The 22,402-nt window shown below is 43.8% G+C and overlaps 1 protein-coding gene across 2 annotated transcripts in view; it reads right to left on the bottom strand.

Annotated features, from left to right (window-relative positions):
- The window catches only part of PRKCB (protein kinase C beta), a 386,071-nt gene that overhangs the window by 84,552 nt on the left and 279,117 nt on the right, over window positions 1-22,402 (bottom strand). For both annotated transcript variants that reach the window (XM_054454155.2, XM_054454154.2), the window contains exon 9: window positions 14,620-14,766. In XM_054454155.2, the coding sequence (XP_054310130.1) occupies window positions 14,620-14,766 (147 nt within the window). The remainder of the gene's footprint in view (window positions 1-14,619; window positions 14,767-22,402) is intronic.

Below are 22,402 nucleotides of genomic sequence, written 5' to 3'. Positions count from 1 at the left end.
AAATAAACATTGGTGACATGTATGGCTTAGTCAAATTTCTTTGAATCATATGTTATATTTGACAAAGCTGGATAGTTAAAATAAAAGCAGATTTAATTTGACTCTTTTTTAAATGGTTGCTGGGAAAATAAACTAATAATTGATGGCTTCTACTGAAAGAGAATGAAATGAAACCCTTAAAGGCCTGTCATTCATGGCAACAATTAGGTGGCAAGAAGAAAGCTTGTTTATAATCTGATCTGCCTTGTAAGCACTGCCCCCCTTTGTTGTTGGAGTTACGGAGCACTGCTAATAGAGAACGGGTTTCAGCACAGCAGGAGTAGGGGGCACTGGGTGCAAGGGGACTATGGAGCTGAGTGGCAACACATTCTGCAGCCAGGCTCCCTGGTTTGAACCTGCCTCCACCGCTTCAGGACTGCAAGCTTCTCACCTCTCTGAGCCTCTATTCCCTCATCTGCAAAATAGAGACTCTGTCTCTTTATCTACAAATTTAAATATGCAGGTAATAACAGCACCCACCTCACAAGACCCATGGTGAAGATTAAATGAGCAATGCATATAAAACACTCAGATGAGTTCCCAGTGCTCCAAAAATATTATCAATCTCCGCAGTGGTGTTCAATGAGGTCAGTACATAAGGTGAAACTGTGGGGTGGGGTGGGGGTTTGAAACAACTATGGCATGAATAATCATAGGTACCATCCACATTTGTACATCCAAAATATTTATCATCGGTGTTGGATGATTACAATCCAAAAGTTTCTGCCATAATGTTTGTTGTATTATAGAAAAGATTATGGTTTATGCTGTTAGTAACCAGGGATTCATTTTACCAGGACTGTAAATTTCTGAAATAATACATAGAGATAAAGTTGAGATGGATATGCAGAGGATGGCAGATACCATGATAGCACAATAATCGGACCAGTAGCCATGAATGATCACCTGAGACAGAGTTTCCATGTTAATGGGCTCTATCTGGTACTTCTACAAGAGGACTTGATTTATCTTTGTGATATTTTTCCCAAAGAATCAGGCTACATTTTAAAGAAAACACAGGGCCCAGCGACGTGACTCACACTTGTAATCCCACTGCTTTGGGAGGCTGAGGCAGGAGGATCGCTGGTGGGCAGAAGTTTAAGACCAGCCTGGTCTACATAATGAGATCCTGTCTCTAGAAAAAAACAAAAATGAGCCAGGCATGATGGCATGCACTTGTAGTCCCAGCTAGTAGGGAGGCTGAGGCAGGAGGATCGCTTGAGCCCAGGAGTTCGAGGCTGCAGTGAGCTAAGATCATGCCACTGCACTCCAGCCTAGGCAACAAAGCCAGATGCTGTCTCTAAAAAATTAAAATAAAAGGCCAGGCGCAGTGGCTCACACCTGTAATCTCAGCACTTTGGGAGGCCAAGGCGGATGGATCATTTGAGGTCAGGAGTTCAAGACTAGCCTGGCCAACATGGTGAAACCCCGTCTCTACTAAAAATAAAAAATAAAAAATAAATAAAAATAAATTAGCCGGGCATGGTGGCATGTGCATATAATCCCAGCTACTCGGGAAGCTGAGGAAGGAGAATTGCTTGAACCCAGGAGGTGGAGGTTGCAGTGAGCCGAGATCATGCTACTGCAATCCAGCCTGGGCGACAGAGTGAGACTCCATCTCAAAAATAAATAAATAAATAAATAAAATAAATAAATTAAAATAAAAAATAATACACATTTAAAGGAAACTCCTACTTTGGCCTGTGTGCCAGACAGGCCCATCGTTTTCTTCTTTCTCATAGGAAAGCTGCCCACATCCTATTTTCTTTTCTTGTCATCTTTCCTGATGGATGGTTGGAAAAGTAACCGCTTCCCCTGGTCACAGTGAATTGGATCCTAGGGATCCCTGGTCCACACCGGCCCATTAGTTTTTCTTTCCTGGGATTTTAGATTCCTAGGATATTCTAGATGTGAGAATTCGACATGGAGACTTGAGAAGCATCAACAAGGCTGAGGGGGCGGTGCTGATGCGTATCTGCAGAGAGATGTCATCGAGAAGCAGGGATGACAGGCTGGGGGCCCCCCTACAACCCCCCAGCTGGAGCTGTGGTTATCAGACTGCTGGAAGCTCTCTCATTCAGGTGGCACTTCTTGCCTCTGGGTGTCTTGAGATACACAGAAACTAGCCACGTCTTCTCAGCAAATACCCGCTTTACTCACTCTGGCTTGACAATCTACTTGCAGCAGATGGAAGGTTGTAAAACTTAAATTCCTGACATTTCATTTTCCTTGATATAATTAATTTTCTTGCAAAAACTGAACGCTTATCTTGTCTTGTAACGTACTACCTTCTGAGAATTGAAGGCAGAGGCTGCGGAAGAGCAGTAAGTCACTTCATTGAGGAGAGACCTGGAAAATTCGGGAAGGTGGAAGAAGGGCCTCACGAGGATCTGGGAAGATGAGTTGGTAAAAAAAAACAAAACAAAACAAAAAAAAAAACCACGCTGCAATCAGAATTGCATATGAAAGAAGGAAAGGTTGAAGGCTTGGTGGGGGCAGGGAAGTGACATAATTGCGATAGAACCAAAGAGAAGGCAGAAATCCAAGATCAGACAGCAAATGTCAAAAAGGTTCTCTGGAAGAGGATTAAGGAAACAGGTAGCAAACACTTTGAGCTATCTGTGAACCATATGATAAAGGAACTCACCATATGGTGCAGGAAGATAGCAAAGCAGGCTGAAGTACAGGGAAGTGCTTTTGTCTGTAGGATTATATAACCACATCTAATGTATGTATGTATATGTCTGTGTGTGAATACATACCACTAATGAGATTAAAATTAGTAGAGACTCCCACAACAGAAGCTCAGACTTTAGAGAAGGCCTTTGTTCCTGGCATGAACTAAGCTGCCTTTTAATCTCCTCAGGCAATTTCTTCCTGTTAAAATTTGGTGCCGCGCTTGGCTCCAGCAGATGACGCTGTGAGGCCAGGCGCGGTGGCTCAAGCCTGTAATGCCAGCACTTCGGGAGGCTGAGGCAGGCGGATCACTTGAGGCCAGGAGTTCGAGACCAGCCTGGCCAACATGGTGAAACCCTGTCTCTACTAAAAATATAAAAATTACTTGAGCGTGGTGGCAGGCGTTTGTAATCCCAGCCACTCGGGAGACTGAGGCAGGAGAATTGCTTGAACCTGGGAGGTGCAGTGACTCAAGATCGCCCCACTGCACTCCAGCCTGGGCAACAGAGCAAGACTCTGTCTCAAAAAGAAAAAAAAAAAAAGGGACGCTGCGGTCTAGGGCCTGGAACTCTGGAATGCTCTCTCATGCTCACAGAGCATGGTAGTTAAGCATCCTGGCCTTCAGGGAGAAAAGCTTGGAGGCTGCAGAGGGAGGTGCTATTGAGATGCTGGAGCTGGAAAATAGGGCTGACTTCTCCATCAAAACCCACCAGGCACAGTGCTCAGGGCCCATGCTGTTTTTAGGGTTCATAAGGCACTTTAATTTTTTTTTAAATTGCAAGAAAAAAAGTGAACTTAGGTGGAAGTACATGTTTTAATATGTAATATTAATATATTTGTCTTCATGTCAATGCAGTCATGAGATACCATTTTTTGCTTTTTTTTTTCATGGAAGAAGGAGAAACCCACAAATGTCATTATGCAGCTTTCTAAATATATAAGAGACAGGGTGTCCCTCTGCTGTCCAGGCTGGAGTGCAATGGTGTAATCATAGCCCACTTCAGCCTTGAACTCCTGGGCTCAACCGATCTTCCTGCCTCAGCCTCCAGAGTAGCTAGGACTACAGCTATGTGCCACTGTGTCTAGCTTTTTTTTTTTTTTCCTTTGAGATAGAGTCTCGCTCTGTCGCCCAGGCTGGAGTGCAGTGACATGATCTCGACTCACTGCAACCTCTGCCTCCCAGGTTCAAGTGATACTTCTGCCTCAGCCTCTTGAGTAGCTGGGATTACAGGCATGCGCCACCACGCCTGGAGAATTTTTTTTTTCTTTTTTTTTTTTTTTTTGTATTTTTAGTAGAGATGGGGTTCCACTATGTTGGCCAGGCTGGTCTCAAACTCCTGACCTTATGATCCGCCTGCCTCAGCCTCCCAAAGTGCTGGGATTACAGGTATGACCCACTGCATCCAGCTGTGTCTGGCTAATTTTTAAACACATTTTTAGAGATCAGGTCTTGCTATGTTGCTCAGGCTGTGCTGGTCTTGAACTCCTGAGCTGAAGCAATCCTCCAGGCTTGGCCTCTAGAGGCTCTGGGATTATAGCCGTGAGCCACCACACCTGGCCTCATTAGGTAGCTCTTGTAATCGTTTCGTAACTGCTGTTTCAAAAAAGTCAAAAAGAGAGAAAGGGAAGGAAGGAAGAAAGAAAGGAAAAAAGGAAGAGGAAAGACTAGTGGTTTGGACTGGGCACTGTGGTTCACTCCTATAATCCCAGCACTTTGAGAGGGCAAGGCAAGAGGATTCCCTGAGCCCAAGAGTTCGAGACCAGCCTGGGCAACAAAGTGGGACCCTGTCTCGACAAAAACAATTAAAAAATTAGCTGGGTGTGGTGGCATGTGCCTGTAGTCCCAGCTACTTGGGAGACTGAGATGGGAGGATTGCTTGAGCCTGGGAGGTTGAAGCTGCAGCGAACCATGATCACGTCACTGCACTCCAGCCTGGGTGACAGAGTGAGACTCTTGTCAAAAAAAAAAAAAAAATTTAAACTAGTGGTTTGGGAAGATGTGTGGACCCCAAAGTGGAGAAGAGATGGCAAGAGGCAACTGAAATCACAAAACCAGCTTTCAAGGTCCTGCCTCCTTCCAGCTGTGTGATCTTGGAGAAGTCACTTAACCTCTCTGCCTTACAATTTCTATATGATATAATACAGTGATTATCAGTAACTACCTTGCAGGATTATGGTCAGAATTAATATGATATAACGCATGCAAATCCACGGCATGGTCCTTGTCAATGAGCATGAGCTCAGAAACGTTGGAGATAATGGGCAGGGTGTGAGTGGAATTGGAGTGGGTGCAGCTGGGCCGTAGAGTTGGTAAGGGTTAGGAAAATGGAGGTTGAAGGATGAAAAGGAACCAGCTAAGGAGTCACTGCACTCACTAGAGATGCTTCCAAGACTTGGGGAATCCCATAAGGCTGAAGCCTGTGGAGGAGGTCAGAAGGGCAGAGGCTGGAGGAGTGAAAGCCATTCTCATGGGCCCTCTTAGGAATCCCTGCAGATGACTCATGGTTCCAATGAGCACATGGCACATGTGTTCCAATGAGCACATACACATGGATAGGTAGCCAATAAGCACAGAGTGATGAGGAAGAACAGAAAACCCAGAACCCTCCATCACTAGGAGCATGTGGTTTGTCTAATGGCAGCAGCTTACACTGAAAATAAGGCATGCAATTTTTTTTTGTTTTTTGTTTTTATAGAGATGGGGTCTCCCTATGTTGCTCCATCTCCTGGGTTCAAGTGATCCTCCTGCCTTGGCCTCCCAAAGCACTGAGATTAAAGGTGTGAGCCACTGCACCTGGCCACAAACTCTGCTTAGCATTTAGAGGGAAAGATGAGGAAATAAGAGGGAAAAATGACTAACCTCCTAGAATATGTTTGTGACATTTCAGGGAATCACTGTTAAAACTAGGAAATTACATGTTAAGTATCAAGCAATCAAGATCCCAAAATCAGCTGGTCACAGTGGCTCATGCCTGTAATCCCAGCACTTTGGGAGTCTGAGGCAGGCGGATCACTTGAGCCAAGGAGTTCGTGGCTGCAGTGAGCTATGACTGCATCACTGCACTCCAGCCTAGGTGACAGAGTGAGACCCTGTCTCTAGAAAAAAACAAAAAAAAGAGCCCCAAATCATACACATCTAAATCAAAGCTGATCTGTTTAATGCCACTTACTAGCTGTGTGACTTTAGCAAGTTATTCCAACTTTCTGCATCTCACTCTCCTCATCTGTAAAATGGGGACAACAGTAGCTGCATCATAGAGTAAGTGTGAGCTAATGAATACATACTAAGCACTTATAACAGAGCCTGGCACATAGTAAGGACCCAAAAAATGTTAGGTGTTATCATCATCTTCGTCGTCACCATCACTACCACTAGAATATAAGTTTCATGAAGGCAGGCAGATATATTTGTTTGTTTTGTTCATAGACATTGCCTCTGTACCTACAAGGGTAGCTAGCATATAGTAGATGCTCAATAAATACTTCTCGAATGAATGAATCCTTAGTTACGTCTTTCAGTGGGAAGGTACTGTAAAGGTGATGACTTCTCCCCAGAATAATGTATGGATTCCAATCTCATTTCCAGTTCCCTTCCCCTCATGCCTGCCCTACTCTCCTGAGTAAGTCAGGATGCCTCATGCTCACATCTGGAGAGGTATGAGTTACGAGACTGCTGATAACCTGGGAGACAGATGTTTCTGAAAGTTGCTAAGGGGAGGAGACATAATACAAAAGGATAAGGAAGGAGTGGGTGGGGAGGAAATGAAGGTAGAAAATCTCCAAAGAGTAGCTTTGCTGTCTGGATATATTTAGTGAGTAAAGGAGGGTGGAGGGAGGTCAAGATCACACGAAAGATTTTTAAGGATACAGGAAGTGTTGCGCATATTCCTTATTTGAAGGAAAGGATATGGAGGAGGGGGATGAACAGAGGCTTTTTGTAACTTCCAGGTGCACACGAATTGTAACAAAAGACTTCACATTCTTAGAAATACCATGGTAATCGAGCTGCCAAATCACCTCAATCTTACATTGTGTAAGTGTAAGATTTTATGACAGTATTTCACCAAATGTGGTTCAGGTACTAGTACAAGGACAAAATTACTCTTCTTTTAATATATTCTCCTAAAACACATTAAAATAAATATATAACTGGTATATCAAACCAAACACATTAAAATAAATATATAACTGGTATATCAAACTTGTGATTTCACATATATTATTGCTTAGGGCAATGTTAAGAAGAAGAAAAGGAAGTCAAGTTAAAGTCACTTTAAAGAAAAATATGATCGTATAAAGGAGGCATGTAATGGCAAAGAAAAACCCACAACAGGGGCACAAATGACTAATATTTGGAAAACTTGGCCAAGACTATAGTCAACTCTGTTGTACGGTCTGAATTTTGAGCTACAAAAGTTGATGCCAGCATCTTGGAGAGTGTCACGCAAATGCCAAGTTTCTAGGGGTACCCTAGTGGAAGGGGCCACCACCAGACCCTCCAGAGTCTCCTTAGTGATACACCTAGGCATTTAATGTCATTGGTTCATTGTCTTGGGATTATTTTAGGAAAGTCAAGCACTAGATGGGGAAGTTTAATGGTTCTGTCTCTCACCTCTCTGCTTCTGATTTTAGATCATCTTAGATGCATAGACAGCAACAGAACTGGATGGGATTTTTAAAAGAGAAAAAATGTGATACCTGGGCACCTAGTTTCTATAGTAACTTCACTTTTTCTTTTTAATTTCATAAGCTGCTGACTTCTTCCTACTTGACTTATTCCTGGCTCGTCCTAGGCTTCAAGAAAGTCACCACTAACACCTGGCGTGCTCCATGATTCGAACACAAAGAAATGTCACAGAAAAGAGGCACTTGAAGTTTTTTGTGTGTGGAGTGTGATACATCGAGAGCTCTAAAGGGAAAAGTCAGAAGGTCTTTTGTGTGTCACCGTGAAAAATTGCAGCCAGGGCTGAAAAGTAGGGAGTGTGGCTGAGACGACGTGTCATCCATCCAAATTGTTCTCCCGGCCTCCTTTGCACTGAAGTGTGGCCACGTGGCTATATTTTCTCTAATAGAGAGTAGGCAGAAGTGATTGGTGCCACTTCCCAAGCTGAGACTTTTAAGAAGCAGCTTGTGCCTCCTCCACCCTCTGACTGCAGAGAAAAACAAAGCTCTAGGGATTAATGGAGCCATATAGGACGAAAGGCACCTTGTCCCCAATCACCATATGGAGAGAGTGGGTGTGGCCAGGCGAGCCTGTCTTAAACTTCTTAAACTTAGAAGTTTAATGAAAATTAAACTTCTATTGTGTCTGAGCCAGTATATATTTGGGGATCTATTTGTTACAGCAGATGAATCTACCCTAATAAAATTTAGGTGCCCTGTCAGCCACACAGATTAACCAAGCCTACTTTGGGGGTGGGGGCCAGGAACAAGGAGACATTCTGAGATTTTCATTTACTATTTCCCCTCTTTGCATAGTTAACTTAACTCATCCTTTAGCTATAGCTCGAGCCACTTTCTCACAGAAGCCTTCTCTGGCTTCAACCAGGGCAAATCCCACTCCCACAGGTGCCTATGGAACACACTAAACATCACAGTTGCTTTCATGCCTGTGTGATTTTTTAAATGAATGTGTACACCTCCACTGCATTTTAAAAACTATGCATTTTTCAAAACTCATAGAATGATATACTTAAGATAGCTGCATTTCAGTGTGTGTAATTTTACCTTTAAAATAATCATTGCAAATATTGAATTCTGGTTAAATGGTACACATGCTGAATGTAAAGTGCATTTGCAGTTATCTGCAAATGTAAAGTTTATGGATGTCTGCAACTTGCTTTGAAATGCATTAAAAAAGGGTTGATGGACGGATAGATGGATACATGATAAAGCAAATACAGTCAAATGTTACTTGTGGAATCCAGGTGGTGGGTGTTATAAATGTTCATTATGCAATCACTTCAACTTTTCCATTTTTTAAATTTTCACAATGAAATGTTGAAGAAAAAGTTTAATGAAAGCAGGAACCATGAGTATATTACATAAAAGGAATTGGTCTATACACATTTTATATTGCCAGTCATAATGTTCCATAATTTGCTTTTATTTTTATTTGATATGTTATGAAAATCTCTCTATGATGACAGATAGATGATTGATTGATTGATTGATGATAGGTAGACAGATGATAGATAATAAGATAGACAGATAATAGGTAGATAGATGGTAGATGATAGATGACAGTTATAGATGATAAATAGATGACAGATGATAGATAATAGATAGATGATAGGTAGATAGATGACAGATTAGATAGATAGATAGATAGATAGATAGATAGATAGATAGATATGTGTGCATGAGAGAGGGAAAGAGAGAGAGAAGAGAGTCACTTCGGTTTTTTTTGTATTTATTATGAATATACCATTTGGGCTATTTCTGTTTTCCAGTAAATACCATTTTTACATAGATCTTCTCTGCTGAAGCTTCTTTGAGCTTCTTTATGGTTATAGATCTATGTCCACTATAGCACACCAGCTGTCTCCCCCAGCTCCTTTCTATCCCTCTGACCCCATCTCAATTCATGTACATTAGCTCAGTTCCATCCATAGGCAAGAGTCAGGGGTATAAGAGAACAAGAAAGCCTCCATTCAAACTTTCCTGCATACTATTTTTTAAAGACTTGGATCATACAAATCATTACCATGAGCACATATGAAGTCTCAGAAGACACACAGTATTAGCATTCATTAAATATTTAATGCATGTTTATTATGGCAGCACATTAGGGTTAGAGGAATCGCGTTTATAATATAGTTATCCTTGTGCTGTGTATATACTTGATCAAGTATTTGCTGTATTTACTTTATAAGGTAAGCTTGTATCATCAATCTGGATGGTACAAATCTGCCCATTTTATATATGTGCAGCATAATTTTGACGCCAGCAATCATTCAAGGTTCAATTCTTGAAAGTTGTTGGCAAAACTCAAGTTAAAGTTTCAAGGCATTATAAAAACAGACAGTTAAGGATAAAATTCTAAGCACCATTAAGGAATAAATGAAAAACCACTTATTGGGTACTATGCTCACTACCTGGGTACAATATACCCATGTGACAAACCTGCGCATGTACCCTCTGTATCTAAAATAAAAGTTGAGAAATAAAATAATTTTTAAATGTGAATGACACTTTGAATGCTCTGTATTAAAAGTCCTAGAAGGCATCTACCTCCGAGTAAGCCAGCCATGCCAACAGGCCCTGCTTTGGTAAGATAGCCCTTCCAGGTAAACACTTCTGCCTGTTCAAAAAAAACAAACTCTCCACAGTTTTCTTCTCTTGAAAGATTTTGAAACGGGCTTACACGTTTGAAATTCAATGTCCTTCACCATTGCTTCCTGCCTTGTTTCATTTTTACAGGGCTCACCAAAAGGCTTGTGCCATTCCCTAGTCGCCCCACAAATTATTAGTGGGGTTGCTGTTGTTGTTGTTGTTGTTGCTGTTTGAGACAGTGTCTTGCTCTGTCACCCAGGCTGGAGCGCAGTGGCACGATCTCGGCTCACTACAACCTCCGCCTCCTGGGTTCAAGCGATTCTCCTGCCTCAGCCTCCTGAGTAGCTGGGAATACAGGCGCCTGCCACCATGCCCAGCTAATTTTTGTATTTTTAGTAGAGACAGGGTTTCACCATATTGGCCAGGCTGGCCTCGAACTCCTGACTTTGTGATCTGCCCGCCTTGGCCTCCCAAAGTGCTGGGATTACAGGCGCGAGCCACCGCACCTGGCCATTAGAGTTTAAAAACATGTTTTGTTTTGTTTTGTTTTTTTCCTGGGTTAAGGGAGGTGGAAACAGATTACCCCAAAGCCCCATCACTTTCATCTTCCAAAGGGGAAGAGCAAATCACTGCAGCTGTGTTCTTCTGTTTGTGGAGATTGATCTATATACCTAACCAGACTGCAAAATGTTCAAAGTTGGAATTCAAATATAAAACCTGCATTAATTTACAACCCTAGTTGGCAACACTAGAGTTGCAAAGGATTACTCTGTTTTAAAGGATCATAGAGGTGTTTGTTATTCTACTTTGCTTTCATGACATACTGTTGTTTTCATCTATGATTTACTTGATGCTATATCTCCAGTCTGGAACAGAGCTCTCGATTATTATAACAGTTTCCATGGAGACATATGATCTATTCTCTCATTGCTCGCCAGTGATTCATTCTCCCACAACTCCACCCACTACCCCCCAACCCCAATCCTTTCCATGGGACCCTCCAGAACTTCCAATCCTCCATCAAACATCCTCTCGTCTGTTTTGTTAAGTGATCAAAAACAGAGGTAGTACACGAACTTTTGAGTTAACAAGGACAAGAATAAAAATGTTAAATTAGCTCAGGGGGACTGGAAAGACACAAATTAACTGAATAAAAGTGTTCACATAGGGAGAGCAGTAGCAGTAAGTGGTGAGAGAAAGATGTGAACTTGGGTAGGAGCAGGACTTCTCAGTGTTTATCCTTTTAATATAATCTTAATGATGAAACATGTGAATGCATTGCTTATTAAGAATATCATGGCCGGGCGTGGTGGCTCACACCTGTAATCCCAGCACTTTGGGAGGCCAAGGCAGGCGGATCACCTGAGGTCGGGAGTTCAAGACCAGCCTGACCAACATGGAGAAACCCTGTCTCTACTAAAAGTGGAAAATTAGCTGGGCGTGGTGGGGCATGCCTGTAATGCCAGCTACTCGAAAAGGCTGAGGCAGGAGAATCACTTGAACCCGGGAGGCGGAGGTTGTGGTGAGCTGAGATTGTGCCATTGCACTCCAGCCTGGGCAACAAGAGAGAAACACTGCCTCAAAAAAAAAAAAAAAATATATATATATATATATATATATATATATATATATATATATAAAAAATTTAGGACAGGTGCAGTGGCTCACACCTGTAATCCTAGCACTTTCCGAGGCCACAGCAGGACGATTGCTTGAGCTTATAAGTACTTGAGCAGCCTGGGAAACATAGTGAGATCACGTCTCTACAAAAAAATACAAAAATTAGGCCAGGCGCGGTGGCTCATGTCTGTAATTCCAGCACTTTAGGAGGCCGAGGCAAATGGATCACATGAGGTCAGGAGTTCGAGACTAGCCTGGTCAACATGGTGAAACCCTGTCTCTATTAAAAACTACAAAAATTAGCCGAGCGTGAGACTGAGGCAGGAGAATCACTTGAACCCGGGAGGTACAGGTTGCAGTGAGCCAAGATGGCACCATTGCACTCCAGCCTGGGCAACAGAGTAAGATTCTGACTCAAAAAAACAAAAACAAAAATTAGCCAGGCATGGTGGTGCATGCAGTTATTCGGGGGTCAGAGAAAGATGTGAACTTGGGTAGGAGCTGAACTGCTTGAGTCCAGCATGTCGAGGCTGCAGTGAACCGTAATGGACCACTACATTCCAGCCTGGACAACAGAGTGAGACTCTATCTCAAAAAGAAAAAAAAAGTGCTCATTTAATTTGTAAAAACTCAGCTTATTAGAACCTCTTCTTTATTTAGGCCACTTTCTTCCCCATCATCAGAGAAACTGCTCCATGTTTGAAATCTAAATGCCTCAATTCTTCCTAACATTTTACGTATCTTGACCTCATCCATTTTTTTTTCATCCCTAGACTTCTAAACTCCCTTTTTCCCACCCAGGTGATGACCCTGTTTATGCTAGACATCTTCCCCAACCCAATCTAGATACCATTTTCATTCATGTATTCAACACGCTTTTCCTGAGCACTTGGTGCAGGCTCTGTGGATCTGCAGTGGACATCTCTCTTCCCAGAATCCTTAACTCTCTTTCTTCCATAATCTTCTAGTTCACTGATTCTACTAATCCCACGCTTAGTTCAAATCCACCATCTCCTTCTCCATCTCCACCCCAGGGATACTCAGAGCTGCTGGTAAAAACCATACAACGTTGTAGACCACTGCCAACTGCCTATTCCCAACCTTAGGGACTGGATGGGCCATCTTACTGGCTGCCCTTACTCTCTATTCCCATCCCATGCAGAGGCTCTTCAGACTCTGAGCCATCATTTCAGATCCCTTAGTCCATCTCAGTGGATGCCCTTGCCACCCACAGACACAGAGAATCCACGCATTCAATCTAGGCACTGAATGAATTCCATGCCTAGGCTCTGAAAACACAGTGGCGACCAAGACGAAGAAGATCCCTACTCTTGTGGAGCTTAGACCTTAGAAAAGGAAGAGAGAAAAAATCAACAAGGAGACAAGAAAAGAATCTCTCAGTGATGGGTGCTATGAGAGAGTTAAATATAATGGACAGTGAATGAGCGGCAACTTTTGAGTGGGTAGTTGGGGAAGATTTTTCAGAAGAAGTGGCGTCTAAGTTGAGATGTGAATTGCAGGAAGGAGCCAGCCTTGCAAACAGCAAAGGGAGCTGAATCACAAAGCCTCTAAGGGAGGAAAGAGCTTTGTGTGTTTCAGTGACCCAAGAGCTGATGTTGTGGCCAGAGCACAGTGGGTGATGGGGAGGAGAAAAAGAAGAAAAGAAGTCACACAGAGAACAAGGGCCAGATGATAAAAGGTGATACAAGCTAAGGATGTAACATAGAATTTCTTCTAATCGGATGGAAAGTCATTGGAGGGTCTTAAGCAGGGGAGCTCCTTGACCTAATGTAAGCTTTAAAAAATTATTACGGCTGTGAAGTAGAAAGTAAATTAATTATAGGTAACAAGATTGGGATTGGGATTAATTATAGGTAAAAAAAAAAGATTGGGATTGGGATTAATTATAGGTAACGATTAATTATAGATAAGAAGATTGGGATTGGGATTAATTATAGGTAACAAGATTGGGATTGAGAAACCACTGATGAGTTTCTGCAGTTATCCAGGTGATATTAATGGTTTAGATTTGGGTGGTATTAGAGAGATGAAGAGAAGTTAGTGAATACGTGATATACTTTGAAGGAACTGTCAGAATTCGCCAATGCATTGTACATGGTTGCGGGGGGCGGTGGGCAGGGACAGTGGGAATACAGGAAAGAGGGAAGCTCAGGGATAACTCCCAGGTTTTTGGCTTACGCTACATAGATGGAAAAGCAATTTATATTTTTTGCACACCTGAGTTCAGAGTATGAGATTTATGCTAGACATCTTTGTGGCACGCAAAGGGACTAAAAACCCCAAAACAACACTAAATGAGTCAGAAATACTTATAACACAATCTCAACTTCAGTAAAACAGCATCTCGCAGTATCTATAAAAGCATCCAGAACCACCGTACGAGTCCCAGGGTCATCCTTCCACTGTGCTACTGTTTGAAAGGAACCGTTTCCGTTCTTGGCTGTCAGAGTGATCTTTTCCAAAAGGCAAATCCGATCGTGTCACTGCTCTGCTTAAAAACGTTCAATGGCTCCCCGCTGCACTGTGAATGAAACCCAAACTCCTCATTGTAGCTTATAAGGTTTGCACCCTTGGGCCCTGCTTATCTCTGCAACATCATGTCCTATACATCCTTCTGCTAGTGACATTTTGCCCCAACACCTTCTGATGGTTCCTAGGATGCACCCAGCCTGTCCCCACCTTGGAACTTTTGCACTTGCTCTCTTCTGGGAACATTCTTTCCTAGCTCTTTGAAAGCATAGATAGTTCTTTCTCATCCTCCAGGTCTCAGCATATGTGTCACCTCCTCAGACTGAACAGGTCGCCTTTTTGTTTGTGACACAGCACTCCATTCATTTCCTTCGTGGTATTCATTACAAAGTGTAGTGTGGCTCTGCTTACTTCTTACTCTCTCTCCCACTAGGACGTCCGTCCCATAGGAACAGCAAATGTGCCTGCCTTGTTAGATGTTCCTTCCAAAGCAGGTGGAGCCACCAAATCATACCGTACCTTGCCAAAGCTGCCTTTCCCCAGCACCATTAGGAAGTTAAAATCGGTCAGTTTCATCCGGTCTCTGTTGCCATTGTTGTCAAATTTGGAGACAGTGTTGGTCGTCTTTTCTTCTGGGACCTTGGTCCCCTGACTGATCTTGGCTCTCTGCAAAAAGGAAGCACACAGAAAATATGCTCAGGGTTTGAGGATGATCTTGTAGGAAGGCACAGGCACACAATGGGAAGCTGTGGTTCCTGCAGCTCCGGCACCCTGTCCCCATGAAAAGCATGGCCATGCATCACTCCACAAGCCTGAAACCTGTCGGACATCCTTGGCAACTCCATCTTTCTTTTATCCCTCATGTCTCAACCGTAACCAGAACTGTCATTTCTTGCCTCCCAGCTGTCTCTAGAATTCAACTACTTCTTTCCATCTCAACCACCACTACCTGCCATCATCTCTCACCTGCACAAGGCACAGTGATTTCCCTTACACTGGGTTTCACACAGAACCACAGTGAGCCTCTCATCCAACCAAGTCGCCTCCTGCTTAAAATGCCTCAGTGGCATCCCATTATTTTCAGGATAAAGATCGAGGTGCTTTCATGGACTTGTATGTTCAGGCCCCACCTGGCTTTCCAGCTCCATCATTGCTAGGGTGCTTCTTCTCTGCAACGTAGCTTCATCCTCCTTTCACTCCCCTGGATGTCCCAGGCCCCTCCAACCACAGGGCCTTTGCACCTGCTGCTGCTACTGTGGTACAAATGGCTATTCTCTCCCCTTCAGCAACCCAGCTTGGGGTTCACATTCTCATGTGCTCAGGGAAGCCCTCATCGATTCTCTCTGTCTGCACTAGGTTCTCCTCTGATTTTCTTCCTTCATCCACTTCTCTTTCCACAAATACTGGAGGATAACTGCCTGTTCACTTGTTTCCTTCCAATAAACTGGAGACAGTTGTAGACACAGAATATTTCTCATTCTCCATGGTTTTCCTGACAATTAGTATAGTTCCCAGCTAAATATTTGTTGCATAAATGGATGAGTGAGCACCGTGTGTGTCCTCAGTGCAATGGGAGAGGGACTCCTTGCCATGAGCTGTGGAATGGGGCTCAGAGTGGCAGCAGGTGCTTTGGAATGAGGCAAAAACCGGAAGCCATGAGTGGGAGACCTGCAGCTGCCAGGACTTCGTTACTGGATTCACTTTTAGCAGAAAGAAAACTGTAGAGTTAAAAGCTCATGTGTGGCTGGGCACAGTGGCTCACACCTGTAATTCCAACACTTTTTGAGGCTGAGACAGGAGATTCGATTGAGGATAGAAGTTTGAGAACAGCCTGGGCAACATAACAAGACCCTGTCTCTACAAAAATAAAGAAAGTTAGCCAGGCAAGGTGGTGTGCACCTGTCATCCCAGCTACCTGGGAGGCCAAGGTGGGAGGACTGCTTTAGCCCAGGAGTTAGAGGCTGCTGTGAGCTATAATCACACCACTGCCCACCAGCCTGGGTGAGAAAGTGAGATCCCATCTCTCTTTCACTAAAAAAGAAAAAAAAAAAAAAAAAAAAAGGCCTCGTGGTAGAATCCTCTGACGTGAATCAGCTGTGTGGCCCAGAACACATCAGTTAAGTCACAACATTCCTCTGCCCAATATATATACCTTCCCATTATTCTCAAAGTAAAAGCCAAAGGCCACAGATGACTGAGCCCCTCTGGACCCCCCCTGATTTCAGCCTCCTTTCTACTTCCACACTGGCCTCCTTGCTGCTCCCTGAATGCACCAAATATGCTCTTACCCCAGGGCCTTTGCACCTGCTGTTCCCTCTGCTCGGAGCACTCTTTCCCCAGAATTCTCTCACCTCTGATAAGAGGGCCCTTCCCTGAACACCCTACATAAAATTGCTCTCAGCAATCTCCATCCGCCTTACTTACTTGATTTTCTCTAAAACACTTGTCACCATCTTACAAACCATATATTTACTTGTTTCCCAATTTATCATCTTTCTCTTTATACCCAAATGTAAGCTCCCCAATGGCAAGGATTTTGTCTGTTTTGCTTTCCACTGTTTCCCTAGTACCTAGAGGAGTGTGGCACAGAGAAGGCACTTAATTTGCATGTGGTAATTGAAGCTTCCTAAACATTCATCACCTTTTCAAGACAATGGAGATGATGACATGAAATGATGTATCACAGAGTCCTTAGTATCATTCCTGGCACACAACACATGCTCAGTGAATGGTAGCTATTATTATTGTTGCATTATTTGGTTGTTTTGAAGACAAAGAGGCAACATAAATCTTTCCAAAGTTTTGAATATCAGGGAAGATTCATTCATTCATTCAAAAAACATTTATTGAGGCTGGATGTAGTGGCTGATGCCTGTAATCACAAAGCTTTGGAAGGCTGAAGCAGGACTGCTTGAGCCCAGGAGTTCAAGACCAGCCTGGGCAACACAGCCAGACCCCATCTCAAAAAAAAACAAGTTTAATTAGCTGGACATGGTGGCAGTGGGCCTGTAGTCCCAGCTACTTGGGAGGCTTAAGGCAGGAGAATCCCTTAAGCCCAGGAGTTGGAAGCTGCAGTAAGCTATGATCACTATATTGCACTCCAGCCTGGGCAATAGAGCAAGACTCTGTCACAAACAAACCAAAAATTCTTATTCAGTACCTGCTACATGCTAAGTGCTGCTCTAGGTGCTGAGGATACATCAGAGGGCAAAATGGATACAGATACTCTCAAAAAACGTGCATTCTAGCTGGGATTGGGTCCTCCATACTGTGTCCAAAAGGTATGTTGGGGTTGCTGAAGTAGATCAAATGGTATTGGCAGCAGGAACAGCATTTATGGAACAGAGGGGAAGACACATTCAAGGAATGAAACATCGTCTGGCTGGAGCATGCACAGGAGGCAGACAAAGTGTTGAAAGGACCTTAAGAAATTCAGTCTGACTATGAGCATGACAGGCAGCCTTTGAAAGGTTTGAAGCAGGGCTATGGTATGACCATACATATTTAAAAGGTCACTCTGAGTGGAGAGGAGACCCCCCAGCACGTGGGCTGGGTGATCACTAGGAAGTCACTGCATTATCAAGGAGAGAAATGATGAGCCAGGCATGGTGGTGTGTGCCTGTAGTCCCAGCTACTCGGGAGGCTGAGGTGGGAGGATCCCCTGAGCCCAGGAGTTGGAGGTTGCAGTGAGCCATGATTGCACCACTGCACTCCAGCCTGAGTGATAAAGGGAGACCCTGTCTTAAAAGAAAAAAAAAAAATGATGGACTCAGTTGTCTGCAGTGTAGACGGAACAAAGTGGATCTATTTGGGAGACAGACTGACCCCAGCTGGGTAGCAGATTGGACAAGGGAGAAGGGAGATTGGAGATGAAGGACAGCTCCCCAGCTTCTGTTCAGACCAACTGGCAGGATGCTGGTTCTTTCCACTGAGATGAGAAGAAGCGGAGGAGAAGCAAGTTTGGAAGTGTGGGGAAGAAGGTGGGCAGAGATGACCGGTGTGATTTCAGGCATGTTGAGATCCCCTCTTCCCCACAGCAGCTTAAAACTTCAAGGTTCATTTCTCCCTCATGGGGTGCATATTCCACTGTTACCATTTAGGAACCATGGCTAACAAAGTATATGCCATTTTCTCTTTATTCATGTTTTGAAAATTGAGGTGGGCACCGCAAAGTGCACCAATCTCACGTGCACAGTTCTGTAGATTTTGACAAATGCGCACACCCATGTAACCCAAACCCCAAACAAGACGCGGAACATTTCCATCACCCTCCAAAGGTTCCCAGTCGACACCCCCAACCCCCGCCACTAAGGCAATCTCTGTTCCAGTTTCTACCCCATAGGTCAGTTTTGTCTGTTCTTGAATTTCATCTGAACAGCATTGTAGAGTGTGTACTCTTGTGCCTGGCTTCTTTCACTCATCAAAATGTTCTTGAAATGCATCCATGTTTTTGCATAAATCGGTAATTTGTCTCTTTGTATTGCTGAATGGCACTCATTGTTGATGTTTATCCCGTCTCCTGTGTACAGGCATTTGAGTTGTTTCCCCTTTCAGCCTACTAACGACGCTGCTATGAATATACTTGGTCAGTTTACTTTGCAGTAAGATATGTTGAGGTTTAACCCAAGTGTAAATACCCAGTAAGCAGCTGTATACGTGGGTTTGGGGCTTGAGCAAAGATATCTGGACTGGAGACAGAGATCTGGGGTGTAGAGGCAACGAGGGGGTAGTTAAAACTACAAGGTCATCTTATTTGCAATGGAGACTGCAAACCAAAGAGCCAGCGTAGGACAGAAGCCATCTCACCTTTCTTGGGCTATGTCCTCACACCCTCCTAAATCATCACCCCCAAGCTGGCCTGACCCAAACACTTTCCCTACTCCCCTCCCCGCTCCACCACCCCATCACTTTAGCACCGTGTGTCCTGCCTTCTTTGAATCCTGGCTCAGGACCCATCTGATTCACACTCTCCATTCTCTGGACTGTGAAGATCCAAGTCCTGCCTGTCCCAGTTCCCATTTCCCATCCACCTGCGGGTCCCAGCACACACTCCCCATGAAACGTGAGCACGGACCTCAAACTTCCTGATTTCTTCATTTGACTTTGCTTAGTGGACAGATAAGGACTTTTTTGAGAGGGTGGGGAGAGGGGTTGATTTTTTCCTTGTCCTTCAAGGAGCAGCTAACAGCCTCATCCCTCAGCACTAGAAACTCCCTTCTCTCCTCTGAATCTGGGGCTGGCAGCCCTCTTTCCTCCCTCCCTCCCAGCTTGCTTTTATAACTTTTCCCATGGGCATGTTAATTTAACTTCTGGAATCTAGATCAGAAGTCTAATAACCCTGGAAAAAAAAAGAAGTCTGATAACCCTGTTGGTCTGGTCTGCACAGCGTTTGTTGTCATTTTAATATTTAATTAGTTGCCAACTGTTGAAAATTTGGAGATATGAAAACCCAGATCCCCAGCTTCTTTTGAAGAAGGCGATCTGCTAACACTGGGTGATGCCACGCTCTTTCGCCTTCTTGTTGTTTTTTGCCTGGCTCCTGAAAACACCTGGGTTTGTGGCCCCTACTCAGTGAGCCTTCAGAGGACAGGAGCCCTGTCCTTTGTCCTTTGAAATATCCCATTGTTCCAAGGGGACAATGCCTAGCACACACTGCATCAAAGAGCGAACATTTTAAAATTGAGGCACAAATTAAACTCGTCCTTTATCTTGCTGTGTGGGATGTGCTTTCAGAAACAGGAATACGCTAATGGTTGCCTTTTCATGTCTGCTATTTAGAGCCCTAGAACTCAACGCTAAGATAGAAAGCAAATAGCATTTCTGAGCAAAGAGCCAAGCCACCTTCCAGACAGCACGAGGGGACAGTGGAGAAGCCCTGGAAGCTAGGTTCTGGGCTCCACTCCTGATGATGAATGCCTGTCCTGGCTAAAACTGCAGATTCCTCTGCCACTCCATCCCTACAAGGAACTACTACAGGCACTCCCAGCTACCCAGCAGTGGGGCAAGGACCTCTGTAGGCTAGGAGTCCCCGTAGATTCTCCCTAACCTCTAAGCAGCCCTTCCAAAGCCCAGAAAGAGGATGTTCTGAGCTTTATTTATCCCGAAGGGGGAGCCGATAATTATAACAACCACCATGATGCTAGCATCTAACATCTGGATGTGTATGACGTGTGAGACACTCTGCTAAATGCATTACCTCATTCAATCCTCACATAACCTCATGAGGTAAGAAGCGTTATAATTCCCCATTTTACAGGTAGGGAATCAGAAGCTCAGAGAGACAAAGCAACTTGCTTACAGCCACTCAGCAAGGAGGTAGCAGAATTGGGATTCAAATCTAGGCAGTCTGGCTCTCAAGCAATCACACTTAACCATTAGGCTACATTGCACAGATACAATCACTGGTGTTCTTCCAAGACACCACCAGCACGCTGCTCTCTACACCTGGGGCTGCTAATAGCAAACACCTGTGATTCTTTGCCTGTAGCTTATTTTCTGGTTGTAGGAGCGGGCACAGCGCACAGGGCACATTGAAAGTGCAGGTGAGTGGATTTCCCTGGGAGCAGCCCTTAGCCTGCAATGGAAGGGGAGCCGATGGATAACCCCTCAGCTTCCTGTCCCTTGATTGGGAAATTCTGAGGCATGCATTCTGCGCTGACTTGAGAGTTCTCCAGCAGGGTTAACCCCTAGCTGCCCACAGCAGTAGCCTGCTTGATAATACTTACTTTCCTGGTTTCCCACCTTTTCTGGCAATGCTTCCTTATTAACTTATGGTGCTTCCAGGATCACCTCTCTAATAAAGTACTTGCACTTGAATCCTTATAGTCTGTTTGTGGGAAAACTCAAACCCAGGACAATGACTGGCTCTGGGACCTTGAAAAGTTACTTAAACCTCTGTGGGCTTCAGTTTCTTCATTTGTAAAAGTAAAATGGCGTGATAATAGTACCTACCATTCTAGGTTGTTGTGAGGATTAAATTACCTGAGTTAATATTTGCAAAGCACTTAGAATCATAAATGGCACACAGTAAGCACTTTGTTATATAAATAAATTTTAAGACTCTGAGAAATCCCACTGTGTACCATCCAAAATGGAGTCTTCTTTTCCCAAGCCCACGGTCGACTGAAAGCCCCCTAAGCAAACAGAGCCAGCTCTGATGTTCTGAAGTATACCACGTGTGGTAACTGCACCAAGCTCACACTACCATGAAATTCTATTACTCCAATTCTAGCAGCTCGATTTTACTGTCACTCAGAATTCCTCCAGATAAGAGGCTTGAAAGTAATTTCTGAGTCATTCCGGGTGCTAATTGGTTATCGCCCAGGGATTACATTTCTCACGTTCAAGGTCAACTGAAATTCCTCTGTGAGCCTGAGAACAATTTTCAGTCTGTTGGAAACATTTTTTTTAATCAACAACTACAGTATGGAGCGATTATAATTCAGGCATAAACAAGCATTTGCAGGCTCTTGCTAGAAATAAAGGGACACAATTTCTTGCATGCGGATAAAACAGTTTCCTATTCCAAGCCAATTACTGGTCCAGACAAATGCTCTGTTTGTGTAGCAAATCTTTTCCTTGGTGTTCTGAAATGTCACCCCAGCTGCCCCAGGACAGAAAAAATCATTTTGCAAAACTGAGACTTGGTTGTATACAAGAAAATAGTGGCCTTGTGTTTTTCACCCGTAATAGTACATTTCTATAACAGCAGCAAATGGATACCACTTCATCAGCAAGTTGGGGGAAAGAGACAGAAAGTGTTCTCTGGAAGGACTGCCTTCCTGTCTTAATTTTTATCAAACAGCATCCAGTTTTTAGTTCTACTTGGAGGGAAGGTTCTTTTATCAGTTCGCTTGGGCTTGAGTCCAAGACTTTGGGAACAAGCCTCTGTTATCAAGGTCACTGGAGAATGACTGATAAGCTCAAGGCCAATGTGTCTGTTCCACTTGTTTCCAGGAAGGGAGGACCCCACTGGGTCAGAACTATCACTGTCTTCCAGCATGTGGGGTGGGCATAGGCTCAAGACAAGGAATTTGGGAATATGTAAGTGCTATTTCTTTTTTTATTTAAAAAATAAATAAATATTTTTTAATAATAGAGGTAGGGTCACTATGTTGCCTAGGCTGGCCTCGAACTCCTGGGCTCAAGCAATCCTCCTGCCTCAGCCTCCCAAAGTGCTGGGATTATAGGCATGAGCCACCGTGCCTGGCCCCTAAGCGCTATTTCTATCAAGTTGAGGGGAGAACAAACTTGATAGTTTGTTTCTTTCAACAAACAAACTTGTCCTTTATCTTGCTGTGTA

The sequence above is a fragment of the Pongo pygmaeus genome, chromosome 18 (genome assembly GCF_028885625.2).
Source record: "Pongo pygmaeus isolate AG05252 chromosome 18, NHGRI_mPonPyg2-v2.0_pri, whole genome shotgun sequence".
Classification (NCBI taxonomy): domain Eukaryota; kingdom Metazoa; phylum Chordata; class Mammalia; order Primates; family Hominidae; genus Pongo; species Pongo pygmaeus.
The sequence above is the reverse complement of the archived record's forward strand: the minus strand, read 5'-3'. Positions and strand labels throughout refer to the sequence as shown.